Source organism: Mesoplodon densirostris, chromosome 13 (assembly GCF_025265405.1).
Source record: "Mesoplodon densirostris isolate mMesDen1 chromosome 13, mMesDen1 primary haplotype, whole genome shotgun sequence".
NCBI lineage: Eukaryota > Metazoa > Chordata > Mammalia > Artiodactyla > Ziphiidae > Mesoplodon > Mesoplodon densirostris.
The window spans coordinates 3,720,217-3,742,182 of record NC_082673.1 but is presented as its reverse complement, the minus strand read 5'-3'; the positions used below and the strand labels follow the sequence as shown (position 1 = coordinate 3,742,182).

Genomic DNA, 21,966 nt, shown 5'->3' with positions numbered 1-21,966 from the left:
CTTCCCGACCTTTGCAAGTGAGTGGGGTCGGGAGTGACCGCGCGGCCCCGCCCCCCAGGCCGGCCGCCCGCACGGAGCACGCGCGGCCAGCGGGCCGGAGGTCAGCTCGGGCCGCCCTCTGCCGCGGCCAACGCGGCGTCCGGCAGCCGGGCACTGTGAAGCGCGGGGCGACCGGCGGGGCGGGGCGGGGGACGGGGCGGCGCGGCGCGGCGTGGGCGCGCACGCGCCTGAGCGCGCGCCCGTGGGCGGGCCGGACTCGGCGCTCGCACCCAGCGCTCGCACCCACTTGGGCAGCGGCCCGGCGCCCGCTCCGCCTTCCGCTTCCGACGCGCGGTCGGTGGAGCCGGTGTATGTGCGGCAATAACATGTCTGCCCCGCTGCCCGCCATCGTGCCCGCCGTCCGGAAGGCCACCGCCGTGGTGAGTGCGGCGCTGGGGGCCTCGCGAGGGGTCGCGTCGCGGGCCGGTGGGCGGCGGGCCGGGGCTGGGACGGGGCGTGCGGTCCGGGGGGGTCCGGGGGGGTCGGGCGGGGTGGTGGGTGCAGCCCGGCCGGGCTGTGTGCGGAGGGCGCGGGGTCGCGGCGGGCGGGCGGGCGGCCCCAAGGCCCAGCGCCCCCGGCCCTGCATCCCCCGGGCCCTGCGCGCGGATCCGCCCCGGGACCCCGGAGGCACCCGCTTGAGCGGACGGCGCCCCAACTCCAGGTGGCTCTGGAGCACGTTGCTGCCTTGTCTGTGCATGAGGGAGATGCCTTGATTGTGTCACCTTGCACCCTTGTCCTCAGTTAAAGAAGTTTGAAGATTTAGTGTCCTTTTCGATCAGAGGTGCTGTTCCTTAGGAAACTTGTGCGTGAGGATCTCAAACTTACTTTTAGCCGCCAGAAGCTCCCTTTTGGGATGGAGGAATTCTACTGGACGCGTGAGAACTTTCATGGTTTGACCTGAAAGAGACAAAACGATTTTTCTTGGAATGTGATCATTTGCCCAGAAGCCTGTCTAACTGGGACCTCTTTAAGTGCTAAAACCCCACGTTAATTATCTTAGGAGCTGCACCGAGAGACATTAAGTGCTTTTGCCCCTTACGCGAGGTCTGTAGAGATTGATTAACTTGCTGAAGGTAGTGTTCTGTGATCCCGGCCTCCACTTTAACTGGGGCTCTGGAGTGTGTAACATTCCGCTGGGTTTATTTAGGCATTGCTTACTCATTGTTCCTCTTCCGTTCTAGGTGATTTTCCTTCATGGATTGGGAGACACAGGGTAGGTACCATTGTTAGTACCCTAATGAAACGGGTCATGCAACTCTACACGAGCAACGAATTCTAGGATTGTATAAACATAGATCGATAGTCATATTTCGTACAGTCCAGTCATGAGATAGAATCCTTTCTTTTTTTGAAAACCCCCAGAATTTTCCCCTCATCCTCTTATTTTGTCATTCTTCACCTCCTCTGTCTGGAACATATTAAAACTGCAAACTTCTCCTTGAGTTGCCGTGGGTAGTGGATACCAGAGATGGGAGGTATGTTTGTAGAGATGCAAGTGAGAGCTGTCCAGAGGAGGTAAAATTTCAGGGCAGGTTGAGAAGAACTAGTTGATTTTGATAAGTGAGGTAATAGCGATGTGAACGTTCTGCATGACAGCTCCGATGTTCCCTTCAAAGAAGAAACTCCGTTGAAGGGCAGGGGGTGCAGCTCAAAGATTTGTTTGGAGGCTTAGCAAACACATTCTGTGGTGCTAACGGTAGCCACATGGTTTGTCTTTCACTCAGTCTCTTTCTATATTGAGAGCTCTTTAAAATTTAAATCAGTGGTTATCTGTTTGAAACTTCGATCAAATTGTTGTTATAACATTGTTACAAAGTTGAAGAATTGGAGGAAGAGTGAAGATAAATAAATTTTGATAAGATAGCCAAGAAACGATTAAATCTTTGCAAGGAGGCACTGGGCCAGATTCATTCTTAAAAGTGATTCCTAATACCCTCTTATGCCTCCCAAGTAGAGGTCCATGACACATGCCTTGCATGGAGTTATGGGAAAGGTTACAGCACTGTTTCTGGCCATCAGGTAGTCCTATGAAAAGGACAGACTTACTTTACTATTTATTTATTTTACTAAACAGAGGTTTTAGAGGAGCTCTGTTTTATCACCAAACCCTTCTTGATGCTGGAACCCAGGGAGGATCTTGCTCACCTGTAACTTTCCCAATAAAGAGAGCTTCAAGGTCTGAAGAATCAGTCCAGGGGGTAAAAGCTTCAGTTGCAGAAAGATTCTCTGTGGACCCCAGTTTAGCCAGATTCTTTGGACCAAAGTTAAGAGTGAAAATGATGAAAAAAATGAACAATGTGAGATTAAAAACACCAAGAGCAGCCATGACATCTTGACTAAGAATTAAGTTTATGTAAAGAACTAGAGGTCTTCAGTTCTGACAGTATTTACTTTGGGGGATAGCACCAAAGAAAGCTGACGCTAGATTGCTTCCATGAGCACATGGCGAAATTCAGAACCAGCCGATCTGACAAGTGGCAATTCAATGTTTGAGATACTTTTTGGAGAACTAAAGTTCTTTTGTCAGGTTACCGTAGAGGATGATAGGGATTAAGCAACTCAGCTATGAAAATGGGCAGCTTTGCCTTTCTTGGTTAAGGTTCTTTTGTGCAGGACCAGCCAAGGTGTGCTGTCTGGTAACTTGGGTCTTGCAGTCTGTGTTCTCATGAAAGGTCTCTGATGGCCAAATAAGATTGGGGGACCCTGTATAATTCTATATTTTCTCAATTCTAATATGTCATTTCCCCCACATTTTTATGTTACTGAGATGGGTATTCATCTTACGATATGTGTGTTTATTGTGGTGGTGATTTTTTTTTTATAAAAGGCTTTTTTTCAGTGGTGCCACTTAGATTATATCTTAGTGTCTAGGAAATATGATATGGCATATTCTCTTCCAGAAGATTTACTGGGTAGGCACTAGCATGTTTAAAGCTCTGAAAAGTTCTGCAGGAAACACATCTGACCACAAAATTGTTTCTATGCATAACATGTATAATAAAATATGTTCGTTCAAACTATATTGCATAAGATCAGTTTTCCTTCCAAAATAAAAACAGCTTGTCTTATGATTATGAAAATGTTACATTTGTCTTGTAAAAAAAAAATTCAAATGCAAATATGCTTGAGAAGAGAGTGAAAAACAGTTGAACAACCCAGAGATACATATTTATTTTTGATAGTATTTTCAAACTGTTTTATTTTGAAATGCTTTCAAATTTATAGAAGAGTTGCAAGAATAAAACAGATTCCTTAAAACCTTCTACTCAGATTCACTGATCTCTATCGAATATGTTACTATGTTTGCCAAAACTTGGGAGAATAAATTGCCGATGCCATGATTCTTTATTTCCAGACTTCAACATGTATCTCCTAAGAACAAGCAGAGTCTCTTATGTAACCACAGAAAATTACCAAATTCAGGAGATTCAGCGCCATTTAACATTGTTATCCGGTCTAGTCTGTCGTCTAACAGACCTTGGCAGCTGCCCCAGTCGTGTCCTTTGCAGTAATCCTGTCCGCCTGCACTTCCATCCCAGCCGCACTGCGCTGAGCAGCTGCAGCTCTTCAGTCTCTTTTAATCTGGAGCCGTCCCTCGGCTCTTCTTTGGCCGTCGTGACATGGACGTTTCTGCAGGGATCAGGCTGGCCCCTCTGTTTAGGTTTGTTTGACATTTCCTCACGATGACGTTCAGCTTGTGCATTTTTGGTACGAACACCACGTACGTGGTACAGCCTGTTCATTGCATCACGTCAGGAGGCAGGTGGGACCGTCCGTCCCGTTACTGATGCCGACCCGGATCACGCGATAAAGGTGGTCTCTCTCTTCCTCTGGGTCTCTCTACGGCACCTATTCTCCCTGTGTAGGTAGAGTGAGTCGTGGGGAGACGCAAATCGTACATCAGACTTTCACCTGATGTTTTTAGCGTCTAATCCTGCCACATCTTTGATGTGTATTAGCTGCCCCTCCCCACTTGTATACTTTGGACTCACAGATTTACTTCGAGGGTTACATTCCCTCGTTGTTGCTATGTAAAAGTTTGAACTACTTCTTTTAAAATAACTTCAAATTTACATGAAAGTTGCAGAAATAGTATTTAGAGGTCCTTCTTGTCACTCAGATTACGCAGTTGTTAACATTTCTTACACGCTTGAGAGTAAGTTGCAGACATGTTGCCTCATGACTCCATAGAGCTTCAGTGTGTGTTTTGTAAGTACAGGGACATGGCCACGTAGCCATGGTGTAACCGTCAGTCAGGCCGTTAACACTGATCTGAAGCTACCACCATCACATCCACCAGCCCCACTTGCATTTCCCTGGGTTGACCCAGTGGTGTCCTTTATGGGTCCAGGATCTCAAGTTAGATTGAGCTGTCACGTCTCCTGAGGCTTCTTCAGTCCTGAGCAGTCCATTTTCTTGTCTTTGGTGACCTTGACACTTTTCCCGTATGGGCCAGTTCCTAGGTAGGATGTCCCTCAGTTTGGGTTTATGTGACGTCTCCCTTTCGGCAGGGACACCGCAGAGGTTGCTGTGGTGGTCCTGGGACCACACTGTGTTGATTTTTGTGCCTTTGCTGATGATACTGTGTTTCATTATCTGGTAAAGGTACTGTCTGCCAGGTTTCTCCACAGTAAAATTAATAAATATAATTGCACTTAAAAAGTGTTTTGTGGGGAGATACTTTGATTTTATGAAAATATCTGTTTCTCACCAATTTTTCACCTGTGGATTTAGCACCCATTAACGATTGCTGTCTGGATCTATTATTGTGATGGTTGCCAATTAATGATCTTTTAAAAAAGTCCTTCATTTGGTATTTATTCGTTGGCAGTCTACAGTATTATTTTCAATCCTCTCCTTATCTGACCTCTCAGTAAGATCTGACCCACTTAACCACTTCTGCCTTTGAAACTTTGTTTTCTAAACTTTTACAATCTGGCCTAGAAAAATCTCACACAGATGGGCAATACAGACCAGCGACGCGTGGAATATATGGAGGGGAGGGAGAGGTTTCCATGAAGAGGGCCCAGCTTTCTCCTTCCCCGCCCCCCTTTGTCAGAGCTGTGCTTTCCGGTGTCACAGTCAGCTGTGAGGGGAGGGGGTGTTCCCATGCATGAAGCGTGACTGTGGGTGGGGCACCTGGGGGGAGGCAGGTCCCAACCTGCACTGCTGGCCCACAACTGCCAGAGCTGAAGCCAGCTTTCTCGTGGAATTACGAATATGGGAAGGCGGATGACTAGGAAAAACCCTGTGGTGTTGGGCCGGAATCGAGGAACTAGTGTCATCGCAGACTTTTTAACACATTCCCAGATGGTACCACACTTTTGAAAACCACTGGACTGCATGAACTGTTTTGAGTCCACACTTCTAGATAGAGACAGAGTTGGGGCTAGAACCCAAGATTCCTACTCGTTTATTATTTACCAGAGTATTTTCCTTTGTTGCTTGTGCTTTTGGCTTCACGTCTAAAAAACCATTGCCAAGTCCAAGGTCACAAAGATTTTCGCGTGTTTTCTTCTAGGACTTTTATAGTTTGATCTCCTGCGTTTAGGTCTTTGCTATATTTTGAGTTAGTTTTTGTACATGGTGTGAGGTAAGAGTCTAACTTCATCCTGTTGCATGTGGGTTTCCACTTATTCCAGTTACTTTTGTTGAAAAGACTATTCCTTCCCCATTGATTTGTTTTGGCACCCTGTTCAGAAATAAACTGACCATAAATGTGAGGGTTTATTTCTGTATTCTCAAATCTATTTCATTGATTTGTATGTCTTTTCAGTGTCACAATCTTTATTACTGTTGCTTTGTAGTAACTTGAAATTGGGAAGTGTGAGTCCTCCAACAATATTCTTTTTTCAAGATCAGCTATTCTGGGTCTCTTGAGTGTCCAAATGAATTTTAGAGTTAGCTTGTCAGTTTCTGCAAAGCCAGCTGTGATTCTCGTAGAGACTGCATTGACTGTGGATCCATCTGGGGAGCACTTCCATCTTAAGAATATTAAGTCTTCCAGAATGCAGGATGTCCATTACATAGATCTTCTTTCATTTCTTTCAACATGTTTTGTACTTTTCACACTAAAGTCTCACATACACACACACACGAACCCACATGGAAACACACATATGCACATGCATGCACCCATATATAACTTCTGGAATAGTGCCTGGCTCAGTGTCAGTGTTACATAAGTGTTAATGTTCATAATGTTATTAATTTTTCTGTATTTCCTTAACACTTTGGGGGAAGGTGGATTAAAATAGAGTAGTTAATAGAAAAGCATTTAACATTTATTTCAAAACTATTTAATCCAAAAAGGTCTTAAGTTACCTTTATTTTACCCTCTAATAGAGGTAATATGTGGAAAGTGTCAGGTGTGATGTCAAGTGTAAAGACACAGGGAGCTGTATGTATGTATAGTATGATCCCATTCTTGTAAAATCTGTATCTATTTCTCAAGTGATACACATGGAAAAAGTTGGAAGGAAATATGTAGAAAGATTAACTGTTTATTTCTGGCCAGAAGGATTTTGATGACGTCTCATATTCTGTTTTGAACATATATATGTACATATACGCATAAGGAGAGAATGTTAAAGTTATTTTTTCAACTTCTTTTTCTTCTTTTGGCTGTGTTGGGTCTTCGTTGGTGCACGCGGGCTTTCTCTAGTTGTGGCGAGCGGAGGCTACTCTTCGTTGCGGTGCTCAGGCTTCTCATTGCGGTGGCTTCTCTTGTGGAGCACGGGCTCCAGACGTGCCAGGCTTCAGTAGTTGCGGCATGTGGGCTCAGTAGTTGTGGCTCGCGAGCTCTAGAGCACAGGCTCAGTAGTTGTGGCGCACGGGCTTAGTTATTCCATGGCATGTGGGATCTTCCCAGACCAGGGCTTGAACCCGCGTCACCTGCATTGGCAGGCGGATTCTTAACCACTGCGCCACCAGGGAAGTCCCATAAGGTTGTTATTTTTAATGGTGTAGTAGGCATGGAGAAATATCAGACAGCTGCTTTACTTTACTCCTCTGAGAATTTTTTCTTCATATAAAATGAATTATATCATCTGTCTTGCCTACTTTGTTAGGCACATTGTTGGGAGGTTATAAAGAGATTAAAAATGTATTTTATAAATTATAAAGCCCAGTGAAGTATATGAAAGAGAAAACACTGCTCTTCAGGAATCATGAGGTCATTTTTATCTGCAGGTAAAGCTGAAATCATAAGCTTTGGGTTGTTTCTAGGTTGGTAGTGGTCTTTTAAGGGGTTGAAATTTACCCTCACAGATTTACTCTTCTGTTATTAACTTACTGGAATTTAAAACAGTATCTAATGGTGTTATTCATATGGTTTCTCCACCAGGCATGGGTGGGCAGAAGCCTTTGCAGGTATCAGAAGCGCCCACATCAAATACATCTGCCCGCACGCGTAAGTATTTTCAATTTTCAGGCTTGGGATTCAGAGTCTGGAGAGGAACAATCGTGATAGCTTTACTTTTCCAGCAAAGCATTTGAATATAATTAATTTTTATCTTTTAAATGTTCAGCTTCAAAATAAAGATTAGTAAGTTCTGTAAAACTAAAATGTGTCCTGGTTATGTTGATTTTTTTTCTTATCTTTTTTGTTGAGAAATTTAAAATAATGGTCTCTTGGAAATCAGTTGAACTCACAGCCAGAAAAAATTTTGTAGACATACAAGTGCCTGTGAAGTTCTCAGGACATTCATGAGCTGTCTCTGAAGGGGATTTCCCTATCAGGTTTGGGAGAAATCTCTACTACCTTGAAAACACGCCTAAATTTGATCAGTTAGAGGCAATGTGATGCAGCATGGAAAGAGCACAGACCCTGGAGACTGTTAGGTTTGGTTTTGAATTCTGAAGACATTTGTGGGTGTCAGAAAGAAACTAGTAAGTTTTGAGCAAACTCAGAAAATCACGAAGATGAGCAAGTCTTAGGTCAAAGTGTGCTGAGAAGCAATAGCCATTGAGAAACAGGTGGGGTGAGAGACATGCTGCTAGGTTAGTAATTCATCCTCGAAATGGTCGTAGCAGCAGAGTTGATAAATGTGAAAGAGGAAAACTATGAGATTATGTAAGAAAACATTCCTCCTCTTTTTATTCTGAAAGGGTTGCTGTGTCCTTATTAATCTGACTCATGCCAGAGACAGAATTCTTTTTTTTTGTCTTTATTGGAGTATAATTGCTTTACAAGGGTGTGTTAGTTTAGTTTCTGCTGTATAACAAAGTGAATCAGCTATACGTATACATATATCCCCATATCCCCGCCCTCTTGCATCCCCTCCCACCCTCCCTATCCCACCCCTCTAGGCGGTCACAAAGCACCCGATCATTTAACATCTGGTAGTGTATATACGTCCACGCCACTGTCTCGCTACGTCCCAGCCTCCCCTTCCACCTGTGTCCTCAAGTCTGTTCTCTATGTCTGCAAGACAGAATTCTTGATGGTGTTGGAATTTCTGCTACACTGTTATTGGCTTCAAGATTGAATTTAGTTTAAGGCTATTTCCCAACCTAGGGAAGTTTATGTTCTCATGGAAATTTTACTAAGATTTTGTGACCTCTAAGGTAGACTTGTTTCATGAGTCAGGAGGGTGGTGGTGAGATGTAGTTAGAGTGTATTTGTTTTTCTTTCCTTTTGTACCTAGCTGCATTCAGGTTGTCCAGCAAGTTTTTCATCACAGAATTGAGTTGGGTATAATGGACACTTAGGCAAGACTTATACTTCCCTTATTTATTTAGAGGTCTCTTAAACAAGCAGGTACATAGCTAAGAACTAGAAAATAAGCAAAAATGTAATTTGAGCCTGTGGGAATTGATGCCACCGTTTCTGTGCAGTAAGTTGCTTGTATCCTTAGCCCCTTAGTCAGAGTCTCAGAAATTTCCATCTGTCTTGGTTACTGTTTTCCTTCTCGTGTCTGGTTTGAAAGTATCAAATAAAGATGTTGAAGAAGGAAAATGTTGTTTATTCGCCAAGCTTAGTCCATTCCAGCTGCGGCTCTGTCTTGAGAACCATTTGGAGGGTGTGGAGAACAGAATTGTGCAGGTGTACGTGCAGTGAAGCAGCTCATCTATTCAAATTGTAGCATTCAATTTTGTGAGGGCCTCAAGTAATCATCTTCAGTTGATGGAATTTATCAGGTTTTGTACTTCGGTATATTATGCTTATTTTTCCTTTTCTTTTTCTTCCCCATGTAGACCGGTTATGCCTGTAACATTAAATATGAACATGGCCATGCCTTCTTGGTAAGTAAGACTTCACTTATTCAATAAGAACTTTTTACTTATACTTTTTTTTTTATCAGAAGTGCTTTTGCATATAGCAATTCTTAATTAATTATTTTTAAGTTGCAAAGTTGTATAAATTTAACCTTTATTCGACTATTTCAGGTTTTATATGTTAGATTTGCGGTAAACTTAAGGAGCTGCACCAGCAGGTAGAGAAACAGGAGAGAATGGGTGGATAGAAATGCCGTAGAGAACACCTCTCACCGCTCGATAAACCTTTGTTGATTTCAGTACCCAGACGTGTTCGTGCGCCCGCATGGCGTCCACTCTGGGGAAGCCGCGGCCTCTCCCCCTCCCACCGTCTTGCCTTCCTGGAGAGCTGGCCAGTTTTTAAGGAAAGCAGTTCCTGTCGAGCCCTCTCAGGACATTCATGGTGTCAGGCATTCCCTGTGTGCTTTACAGTCGGTTCTTTGTTCTCTTAGCCACTTACAGACCATGCTTTCTTCCTGCTGCTCTGAGACTCTGCCATCACGTCTGTTCAAAACTGGTGGCTTTGACACCTGATTCCTATTTTCCTTTCCCCTCTAGCTCCTGCCACCATCTTACCTTTCAGGTGACTAGGGGATCCAGTGTCAATGACCCATTCACAGCCTTGACCGGCTTGTCACTTCCTGGACTCTTCTCTTTCCGCTGACGTTTGCCTCTCTCAGCTTCAGGCACCCACAGCATCCCCTGGGCTTTGTCATCTGGAACTGTTCCATCTCTGAAGGCACTTACTTCAGACCTGACTGTCAAGCGTAGTTGTTCCCCCTGTGAGTTTGCTCCCCCGTCTCTGCACTGCCTGTTGAGGTCTCGTGGGGACTCCAGCCTGTCACCACCTTGTCCTCTGCTTGTTCCCACTCACCTCTAACCCACCCTGCACCTTCGTTTTTATCTACTGGACATTGCTTGGCAACTTCTACAGGTTCCTGCCTACCTTGACCTTTGATTCTCCCACCTTCCCTCTCTGGCAAAATTCCTATCCAGAAGCAAAATTTCTACCTCACCTTGCTCGAGACCATAGTGGAAGCGCCCAGTGGGTAGCGAGGTAGTCGGGGCCAAAGGAGGGCCGCCCAGCCTCTGGCTTGAGGTCGCTGCAGCGCGTGGTGACAGGTTTTGCAGAATGTGGATAGAGGCGGCCTGGGTGCAGTAGGTGTGGGCCGCGCGTGTGCAGGTGCCGTGGTGAAATAGCTCTTTCCAGACGGCTGACTTATGATGCACTAGGAGGGAAGCGAGGGGCTGGAGTTTATTCCAGAGATCTTAGGGCTGTGGTTTGAGACTCCTGTGTGGGTGTCAGGTTGGATTAGGTCATTCTTCAGGTGTTTCTACCTTAAAATTATGTGGTACTGTGACTTTTTAATACAATCTGTATCTAGTTGGTGTGAGGGGAACTTACAGGATGTCACATTCACGCATTTAAGTTGACCGTTTGGCCTCCAGAGACAGTTTTTTTTTTGTTTGTTTTTTGTTTTTAATATTTATTTATTTATTTTGGCTGCACTGGGTCTTAGTTGTGGCATGTGGAATCTTTTAGTTGCGGCATGCAGACTTCTTAGTTGTGGCATGTGGGATCTAGTTCCCCGGCCAGGGATCGAACCCAGGCCCCCTGCATTGGGAGTGCGGAGTCTTACCCACTCAACCACCAGGGAAGTCCCCAGAGACAGTTTAATTTGAGTTTAATGTTCTAGAGAATATCTTTGGTTAGCCTTTTTTCTCTAAAATTACTATCTTCTTATCAAGAGTAGATATTCTTAGAATTGAATGATTCTTCTAGAATTTTGCCTTATTTTCCAGGTTTGACATTATTGGGCTTTCACCAGATTCACAGGAAGATGAAACTGGAATTAAACAGGCAGCAGAAACTGGTAAGTAAGAAAAGTTTTATAGTAGATTCAGTCGTGGTATTGTTGTTGATGAAATACCACATAGCTACCTAAACTCAGGTGGTGCTGTCCTTCCTTTCTGATGGCTCACTGTCTTGTTTGACTCGTTAATTATGGCCCGTGAAGGTGAGCTGGGTGGGGAGGAATGGCATTTGTCAGACTTGAGTGCTGTCGGATGCGTCGTTTTGCTTTGATGGACGTAGGCCAGTGGAGAAAATCGCAGCATGTTTGATGGCTGTGGCCAGTTATTGTCATTAAAGAGATTTGAAATAAGGGCATAGATAAGGCTACAAATGATGTCAGGATGTATAATGAAAATTATGGTAATGGTTAGTTTTAGTGAGGGGCCCCTGCTCGAACACTACTGGACCTGCCAGGCGATTCCTATGAATCATCTCACTGGGCACTCCGGTAACGGTGTTAGCTGTGCTTCACAGGGTCTCCAGTCAGGTCCTCGCTTATGAACATGGTAACCCCGCTTACTTGTGGGGTGAAAGCATAAAGAACACTAACTTATCGGGAGAAGTCTGGTTTTAGCCCATGCACAGAAGCACGTGTGTCTTTGACTCGTGTGTACTGCAACACTGACAAGTAGACAGCGCGGTGGCCAGGCCGGCCTCCCTCATGACCTGGGTGATGACGCGGTGGCCTCGATGCAACAGGCCTGGCTGTGAGGCGTTCGTCACAGACGCGAGGTCATAGGTACCCAGGGAACCCTGCACGGTCTTCCTATTTTTACATTTGTTGGAAATTTTCAAAACTCGTTTAAAAACCAAAAACGGTAGGTAGGTTCCTTTTTAAAAATCTTTTTATTTTTTAGAAGAACTCTTAACTATAAAACAGGGAAGATGCATTCAAAACATACTGGATATTAAGGAATGTCAAACCAAGGACACTGACTTTTAGGACCATGGAAAAGTGGATCAAAGCTGCACTCCTAGAGCTAGGGTTTTGTCAACATATAATCGAGCTCGTGTCGGGTCTGGGGGTGGGTTGTCAGACCCTGGAAACATAGGGAGGGTGGGCCTTGTGGAGCAGACGGCCAGGCCCAGTGGGTTGCAGGGTGAAAGTCCCTTCCCCGGGTAGGGTTGGCCCGTGGCATTCTTTGTGTCTGACGTGATGTCTGATTGGAGAGAATCGGGTTGAGACCCAGAGTTAGGAATTAGGGGTGTCTCCATTTGGGGCCGGGAAGATGTGCCCATGAACAAAGAAGAAAGGGTTCGGGGTGCGTCCAGGGCTTGGAATCAGGACCCGTCACTCCACAGCTGACTGCAGTAACCATTTAACTTTATCTCAGCGCTTGGTGTAACCAGAGGAGTGAAGCTGTTTGAAACGGAGGGAAAGTGGCCCCAGCTCCCTGCCCCTCCCCAGCGCAGGGCTGCATCTCCTTTCCCACCCGGGCCCTGCGGTTCCCCCTCAATAAAGCCTCAGGCTTCTCAACAAGGCTTTCACCTCTTTACTCCTCTCCTCTAGCCCATTTTCCACGCGCCCACCAGGGTACCCCTTGCTTTTCAGGCTATTCTAAGAACTAAATTTATACAAAAAGAAAAAAACATTTAATTTGGGCTTTGGGTTTTTTGCAGTGTTCTAATAAAAGCAGGTTTTAGGTTTTTGGTAAAAAGGAAATATAAAGTTGGAAAGTTTCATCTTAAGAAAATGAAACGTACACATATGTCAAAAATGAGAGGAGATAAATTTGTAAAAGGTGCAGTTATCCCCAAAACATAGTATTATAAAGAAAAAGGAAATTCTAGGAGTTAATCAAGTAATACAGTTAATGATGTGTGTCAGAGTATTTTGCAGAAACAAAAGAATTCATTTGATTTTTCTCCCGCATTGTTTACTGGCTATAGGCAAAAGTATACTGTGTCTTTTTTTTTTTTTTTAATAATATAGTGAACTGTTTAAACACCGTCAGTCACAAACCATGTAAACTAGTTAACTACCACGATTTTAAAATAACAGCTTTTAAGTACAAATGCCTATGGTTCATTGAAGAGAAAGAACTGTAAAATGTATATGAGCAGAAGGGACCATGGATAAAGGACTATCCGTATCCATCTGTTGATGAGAGAAAAAACTTGTTTACAGATTATGCAACAAATAATTGAACAGTTTAAGTAACAGCTGCAAAATCTGAGTTTTTGAAAATCCATTCTAGTTTTGTATTTTAATAGAGTGCTCCAAGTTTTTCACTTGTTTCTACCTTTAATGTACTTTGTGCTTTTCTGTTATTAATTTTTTTCCTATTTAAATGATATCAGTGGGCTTAACTTTGAAAGTATTGGTGATTTAACTTTTATGTTATTTTTAGTAAAAGCTTTGATAGACCAAGAGGTGAAGAATGGCATTCCTTCTAACAGAATTATTTTGGGAGGATTTTCTCAGGTAAGATAAAAGTTTGGGTGATATGTCAGCGTCATCAGTATATTTATCTAGAAGTCTGTACTTTCAACCATTTTTCTATGGAGGAGTCCTGTTTTTAGAAGATGTTATAGAATCTGATATATTGCTTACTGTTAATGCTGAATTAAGTTTGAATGGACCAGAAATAATGATTGATTATTAGAGAGTAGGTCATGCTCTTTTCCTTTTTTAGTTTTCTCTCTTCAGTGATAGCCTTCACCCTATAGATTATGTCTCGAAAGTCAATTTTTTAAGGAAACTGATTGGAACCTGGAATGTATTTTTCTAAAATAACTAGTACACATGCAGTTAGGTCTGAGTTAACACACTGTACCTCTCTGAACGAAACTCTGCCTAAACGCAGGTGTTAAGTCCCCTTCCCAGGAGCAGCAAGCAATGGAATAATAAGGTCGAAGACAGGAGAATTCCTTCCCTCTGTTTGTCACAGATTCCCAGTGGTTGAGCCCTGCGGACTTCCCTGTAATCCCGGTGGGGTGAGATCGGGGTAGGGACTCCCACAAAGCGACCCCAGTGCAGGGGCTGCGCCGGCCGCTTCCTGACCTCCACTGCATCTGTCCTGGTCCCTGGGTCAGGGGTGCTTCAGCCTCACCCCATGTTCAAGGATCTCTCAGTGGTTCCCATTCTCGAGCAGATGGTGGTCGTCCCTGGGAGGGGAGCAAAGTCAGTCCCGGTGATATCACTCTATCCTCTTCCCTCTTCCTGTCGTGTAAGAAAAGTTTCAGGTAAAAGTACATGATGTTTATTTTCGGCATCTTTCTTCTCTTTCTGTACTTTTTCTCCTACCTTCTGTACTTTTTCTACAGTTACATCATACTGAGTTTACATCTTAATTTCAGCTCATCACCTGTTTGCCATGTCACTCACCCCAAACTGGCCCAGCTGCCAGTCTGTAAGTCCCCTGGGTCAACAAGTTAGCGTCCAGACTACCTGAATTAGGGCAGTGTCAGAATTATGGAGTCATTTAGAAGTTAGAATTCAGTAGAAACACAGGTCGTTGGTATAATACAGTAAAAAGACGTGTTATTGATTTGGTATGTGTCAAAACTCACAGGTAATGTACATTGTACTACACACTGTGACATAAATATGGGTACAAAAATGAATGCTTCATTCAGGCAGGAGTCTGTCTATGAGATTCGTTGATTGTAGTTTGCAGAAACCAACTCCTAACACCTTAGGCAAGAAAGAGTAAGTTACGAGTCTGGGGTCACATCACGGCGGCCACGGATGAGAATGAAGCAAGGCCCCAGTAGGCACCAGGACTCGGGAAGCCATCGGGGCTGTCTCTCACCTGTTTCTCTGCCCATTGGCTTCACTTGCCTGTCTGTCTGCAGCTGGCCGTCTGCTGCCTGTAGCTTTTCCCGTTCTTGAGTTTACATGTTACAGTTCCAGACACACAAAGAGAGACGGACGGTCACTGAATTTCAATTTTAAAATCTCTCAGATGAGAAAGAATTTCAGGTCCTCTGGTGGCCCCCCTGATCCATGGGCACGGGTCAGAGGGCACGCAGGCCCCAGGATACGGGTGTTGTGAGCCGGCGGCCAGTGCTCCAGAGGTGTCCGCCGCGGGGTTCTTCTCATGAGTTCTTGTTTTGGAAAGTAATACCAGTTTAAGACCAGATTTTGGTCCTACATGTTTGCTGAGGAGGAGATAGTTACTCTAGGGGACTTCCCCTGTGGTCCACTGCCTAAGGCTCTGCGCTCCCACTGCAGGGGGTGTGGGTTGGATCCCTGGTTGGGGAACTAAGATCCCACATGATGCATGGTGCAGCCAAAACAAAGAAAATAGTAACTATAAGTTCGGAACGTCCCTACGGCATTGTCAGGGCAGCAGCGGGCTCTGCTGTTGGCTGGTTGGGCAGTCGCTGTGGTCTCACGACGGTCTTCACTGTGGAGAGTCAGGCCCTTGCGGACGCGGCAGGGTGTGCATGTATCTCTCCCAGTTTGCCTATTGTATTGGGCGTCAGCCACCCGCTCTGATTTTTTATGAATGGTGTTGATAACAAGAATCACTCCCGTCACTGCCGGCAGAAGTTGTGTCCCACTGACTTTCCCTGTTTTCTTTCCAGGGAGGAGCTTTATCTCTGTACACGGCACTGACCACACAGCAGAAGCTGGCCGGCGTCGCCGCTCTCAGCTGCTGGCTGCCCCTGCGGACTTCCTTTCCACAGGTGCCTGGCCCATGCCTGCAGCATGGCACCCCTGAGCTGAGGGATGGCAGATGATGTTGAGGACACCGTCACCTTATGATTATTAATAAACTTAGTCTTTTAAAGCAGTTTCAGGTTCACAACAAATTGAGCAGCAAGTACAGAAGGTGTCCATACACCCGCGTCCCCCATACACACGCACAGCCCCCATCAGCGTCCCACAGCACAGGACACATTTGTTAGAACCAGTGAACCTGCGGTGACACGTCAGTGTCACTCAAAGCCCGTAGTCTACATCAGTCATCCTTTTTTAAAAAGAATTGCCTTAGACTTTTGTGATGTACCATTGCTAGGCTTTACCTGTATACTACACTGTCTTTACCGTGGGTTGCATGGAATAGAATAAGAAATGAGTCCTTAAAAAAAGAAAGGAAGAAAGGGGGGGAGAGGGAAGGAGGAGGGAAGTCCTTACTGTCATAAATTCTATATTTGAAGTCCTTGGTACATTTTAAGATATATATCAAAATTAGGGCTATTTTTTACACATAGAAATGCTGATTTTGAATGCTCAGTATGTTCATTGCTTGGTAGCAGAATTTCAGTGTAGAATATAATTTCTAAATACTCAACAGTATAAAGCAATATATAGTACACATGGGGCCTATGGATGTTATTTTATTTTCAAATTCATCCTTAAACCTAGGGGTTTGTTTCTTATCGCTATATAGTAACCCTTTGGTGTCTTACACATAGTAAGTGCTGTTTATTAACTTTCTTATTCAAATCAAATAAGAGGGACTTCCCTGGTGGCGCAATGGTTAAGAATCCTCCTGCCAATGCAGGGGACAGGGGTTCAGTCCCTGGTCCAGGAAGATCCCATGTGCCGTGGAGCAGCTAAGCCCGTGCGCTCGCTGCAACTAGAGAAAGCCTGCGCGCAGCAGCGAAGACCCAATGCGGACAAAAATAAAAATTAATTAATTAATTAATTAATTAATTACACATTCTTAAAAAAAATAAAATAAAATAATAAAATAAGAGCTGCAAAGAACATGACTCAGCTAAAATATACTGCTTGTGTCCAGCCGCCCGAACATATGATTAGGATACAATGTGTTTCAAGGAACTGATTCATTAGGAAAACATACAGTACAAGGCAGGGTAATCATATGTCCTATAAAAGTTTAAATAAAGAGATGGGGGGTATAAGGATGGGAGGAATTATATTTCTGTGGCCAAATATAACCTATAATGTGAGTAAGCACATGTAGGTGCCTAGCACAATGCTCCACACACTTGAATAAATAATCCTAGTCCTGTTCCGTTTTTTTGCAGGGTCCTATCAGTGGCGTGAATAGAGACATTTCTATTCTTCAGTGCCATGGAGATTTGGATCCTTTAGTTCCCCTAATGTTTGGTTCTCTTACTGCTGAAAGGCTAAAGACATTGGTAAATCCAACTAATGTAACCTTCAAAACCTATGGAGGCATGATGCACAGTTCATGTCAACAGGTAAGTGTTTGGAAGCAGTAATTATAGAGACACGTCTGCAACTGTTTTCATGTGATATTTTTAAGATAAATAACATTTGACTGCTTGGGGATTTAAAGAAATTAATTAATGAATTCACATCGAACCATAGGTTAGTAGGACTTACATCAAAGTTTCTGCAACTTAATTCAACAGACATTCACTAATTTCTTATTACATGTAAACACTGTAAATAATTCAAGGACAAATAAAAAACATTTCTTTGTTAAAATCTAAAGTAGGTTACTTAAAATGAAAATTTTTAATAGGGAGAAGAATATATATCCAAGTAACTATATAGAAAGCAGAATGTGGTATGTGTTATATTAGAAGTTTTTTAAAAGTGCTCTGAAAAACTGAGACGGGTGATCATAAGAATGAGGGTTGTCAGGATAGGTTTGGAGGCTTGAAAAGGACTAGAATAAAAATCAATTGCTAAGCATTGAGACAGTCCAAGTTAACATTTTTTGCATCTGTCAGCCTGGCGAAATCATTTGCTTCGGGACGGAGAAGGCGGGTAGTAATATGACTTATCCAGAAAGACGGGGAACCTGGGATGCTAGGTGTTACTGAGAACATAGTTGAGCCCCTGATGATGCGTTGAATCCAGAAAGGGCGACACGCCGGGTACCAGGAGGGAGGAGCTGAGGGTCCAGAGCAGTGGTTTTCAAAGCACACCCGCCCCCCCCCCCCCCACCGGAGCTTAACATACACACAGATGCCAGGACTCCAGACTCGGTGCCTCTGAGTCAGCACATTGAGGCTTCAAGGGGCAGGTGCAGGCGGCTGTGTGTGTGGGGATGAGACTCTGTTCACCACGCTGGAGAACGCTGGACGGACAGTTCGGGGCAGGAAGGGACAGGAGGTGGGGCTGGAGGAGGTGGGGTCGCAGTGGGGGCCACACGGCGGGGGAGACAGGCCACCACTGTGCCGTGCCTTCTTTGCCGAGTGAGGAAGCGATGCGGGTGCGGGTTCCTGCCTGCTCGCGTGTGGGTCTAGGGCTGGCAGCAGGAAGTGCGTTGGAGGGCAGTGAGAAAGCTGGGCCAGACGCAGGGGTCGAGCAGTGTCCTCGCTGGTGGAGTCACCTCTGCGTCTCTCCAGGCCTGCCTTGGGGACCTGCTCCCCTCAGCCTCAGCTCGCTGGTTGTGTGTGAATCCTTTGGAAAGGCACAAAGCATTTGGTGCTGTTGATTTAGCATTTCATTCTAATGAGGGAGTGTTAGAAGCTGGGCGCGGACACTTGGTTGACGGCAGTTGTGTACATACCAAGTCTTCTCTGTGTAGTTATTGTCACTTTTAGACCCCCGCCACCCCCAGTGTTTTATTTTGTTCAAGCAGTGCAAATGCAGACCCTCTTCATAGGACTTCGTAACACGTGAGAGTGATCATTGAATTACGATAATCATCATCGTGGGAAATGTTTTCTAATTTCTATCGGCGCCTCATTTCTCTTTCACCACTTTTTATGTAATTGTAGTAAAAATGTGGTTTTAGTTAGCGGTATTTAGTGGGGATTTAATTTCTGATTTGTGTAACTGCATATGAATAATCTCTTTATTCCAAATAGGAAATGATGGATGTCAAGCAGTTCATTGATAAACTCCTACCTCCCATGGATTGACGTCACTGAGAGGCCGTGTGGAGAAGCGCACACCAGCAGCGTCGTCGTAGAGTATAAAGTTTTTTCTGCGCCCGATCTTGAAACCTCCGATGTTTGCAGTGTTAAAATGTTTTGCAAATACACACCAATGACACAGACTAAATAAATCCCCTCGTGGGAAATTTATGATCTTTTAAGTTTCTATGTATGTATTTGTATAACATGATCCAGAATATATTAGTATTAAAATAGGTGAAGCAGCTAGCTTCTTTCTCTCCTATGTAATTCAGCAAAATAATAAAATACTGTAACCAGATTTTTTATTACATCACTTGAAAATTATTAGTATGCTTAATGAAAGCTTGTTCAGGTATAAATGGGCAGTTAAGACATAAAATGTCTATGCGTGCTGTGACTTAAGACTCTGGACTTATTCCCAAATTACTTAGTCACCATGCAGTATCTGTATTTTTATATATGTGTTCATATGTACTTAATGATTATAATGTGTAATAAGAATGAGGTGTTATTACATTATCCCTCATAATAGGGATAATGCTTCTAAGTGTCAATAAAAGGAAACATTGCTGTCTTCAGTTAATGGCCCTTTTATTTGGGGGCCAGGTTTTTCTTTCCCGAATATAATTTCTATTTAATACTCTTTTTTCCTCTCTAGAAAAGAAATGTGTTCTTTTTTATCCTTCTTAACAGACCAAATATTGCCTACTTGCCATGGACATCTGCTGTCAATACATGCTGTAATTTGACATTCTGAATCACAGACATGACGGCACTGAAAGTGTATTTATACTTGTAGAAAGAAGCCAGATATCCCTTCAAAGTTTCTACACTACTTCTGAAACTGGACCTTTGTCTGCAGTTTAGGCCTGCAGAGTTACTCGAATCTTCAGTCCAGGTAACGAGAATAATTCTGTGGTTGTATTTTTCTGTAATTAACTGAAAGAATAATTAGGTCATATTCTAGTATGTTCTGAAATATTTAAGACTGATCTTACAAACTGTAATTTCTAAGATGATTTGTTCTAAGATGATTCTCCTCATAGCAGAGTTTTAGTTTACTTATTTTGCACATATGTTTGAAACCGACTGCTGTAGGAAATGAACAATCCATTTGAAAAATTTGCTTTACTTTTATCTGCCAGTGGACTTATTTGAAATTTTCACTCTAGTCAGAGAGGATCTTTTTAAGTTAGTTTCTGTGCAAACATAAAAGTAGCAACTATTTGATTTTAAATAGATTTTTCAGATTATTGGTTAACATTATTTGAAAACAAGTTTATGGGTAATAAAAGTTAGTCAGAACTCAGTACATATGGTGTAGTTACCACCCAGTTTAATATGTAGCAAAAATGTACGCCTGATGTTTCTGAGCTGTTGTTAATTTTTCTGCTGTATTCCAACTGACTAGAACACCGTTAGGAACGCATCTTTATAAATGGGTGCTACTTGAAGATGGAAATGATTTCATATGGACAGTGCCTAGGATGTTAATAATGAAGCCATATGTTTATGTCTGGATTTACAATTTTTAAACAATCATTTACTAAGTCATTTTGCTTTTATCTTGAAGAATATAAACTGTTGTTTCACATACACAAATCAGCAAGATCTAATTTATGGCAAGAAATATTCCATTGAAATGTGCTGTAACGTGGGAAAATGTAAATCTTTTTCACGGTTTCTATCAATGTGAAATAAAATGTAATTCTGACTTTTCTGTGACTGGCTCTTTGGAATATTATTTTTAACATTTGGGTTTCCTTGGAATGGCTGTCTGTAAGGAAAAGGAGGAAAGCGACAGTGTAATCCCAGGAACACACATTGAGAGGGAAGTTTGATGGTGGTGTGGCCCCCGCCTGGCTCTCTCCAGGCGGGGCCCAGGCTTCCTATTCCTCAGTGTCATTAACAAGCTGAACAAATCTTCAGTTTGATTTTCAGTGTTCCTAACCTATTTAAGAAGTTTGGTGTTTCCCTCTGTCTTTTCCTTCCATGTAGTGTTCATGGGATTTTTAAAATTCATGTCATAAATCAGTTGTCCAAGTAGTTTCTTTTCCTTTTATCTCACTGCTGATCTCTAACTTTTCCCAGTAAGGAATCCCGTCTCTTCTGCCTCTTAAGCAGTCCTTCAGCTTCTGCTTTTGAATAAAGTGACAGCTCACCTTTTTGTGAGGCTGCTTGTTCTATTTTGGGGTAGCCCTCGTGGTAAGAGAGTTCTGTACTGTAATGCTCTCTTCAACTTCAGCTCTTTTTTAGATTTATCCTTCTTCACAGCAGCATCATATTTCACGTGATAATCTTTGATTTCATCATCCTTTTGAAACTTGGTTCACAATCAGATGTGGTCAGAGCGTGGTATTGTTTACGTCTGTCGACAGGTAACGACAGTGTCTATGTATGTGAGTCATTGGGAGGTTTGCCTACTACTGAAGTCCTTATTGCTACTTTTTAGAAGTAGATACATGACACCCTCCTAACAACATACCATTTTATTCGTAAAATTTACTAAAAAGTGAAAATTTGTTAAGTACTTAATATATTCCAGGCAGGCACTGCACTAAGCATTTTATATCCTTTACTCATATAATCTTCACATCAACCTTATCTTCATTTTACAGAAGAGGAAACTGATCCCTGGAGAGATGAACTGTTTGCCTGTGGTTACAGAGCTCTTATGTGTAAGAGCCAGGGTTCAAAATGATGTGCCTTAATTACTTTGTGGTCCCCTGCCTTGCCCTGTGCCCCTGTGAGGTAATTTAAATGCTTCTAAACATAAATAAATGAATAAATAAATAAATACAACACAAACGTAAATTTCATATAATTCAAAACACCTAGAAATGCTTAATAAACTAGGGTAAAAATCAGCTTGCCCTAAAGAAATTGCATCCTGCGGTACCCAGAGAGAACTGAAAAGGGACCTAAAACCCACACGGCACACTTGACTTGGGGTCTCAGAAATAACTCACCGTTATGAAGCTAGCACCTTTTTAAGGGCTACACTCTTTGTCATAAGGTGAACTGGAAAAAGGTCTGACTGCCAGGAAGCGATGGGG

At 43.4% G+C, this 21,966-nt stretch overlaps 1 protein-coding gene across 1 annotated transcript; it reads left to right on the top strand.

Annotated features, from left to right (window-relative positions):
• The first annotated feature begins 247 nt into the window (after nucleotides 1–247).
• On the top strand, nucleotides 248–20,628 carry LYPLA1 (lysophospholipase 1). The gene is made up of 9 exons (XM_060115640.1): nucleotides 248–419; nucleotides 1,221–1,252; nucleotides 7,385–7,450; nucleotides 9,238–9,285; nucleotides 11,101–11,171; nucleotides 13,504–13,577; nucleotides 15,686–15,787; nucleotides 17,099–17,275; nucleotides 18,860–20,628. The coding sequence occupies exons 1-9, from the start codon at nucleotides 351–353 to the stop codon at nucleotides 18,911–18,913; spliced, it is 693 nt and encodes a 230-aa protein (XP_059971623.1). The 5' UTR covers nucleotides 248–350; the 3' UTR covers nucleotides 18,914–20,628.
• Nucleotides 20,629–21,966: the final 1,338 nt, after the last annotated feature.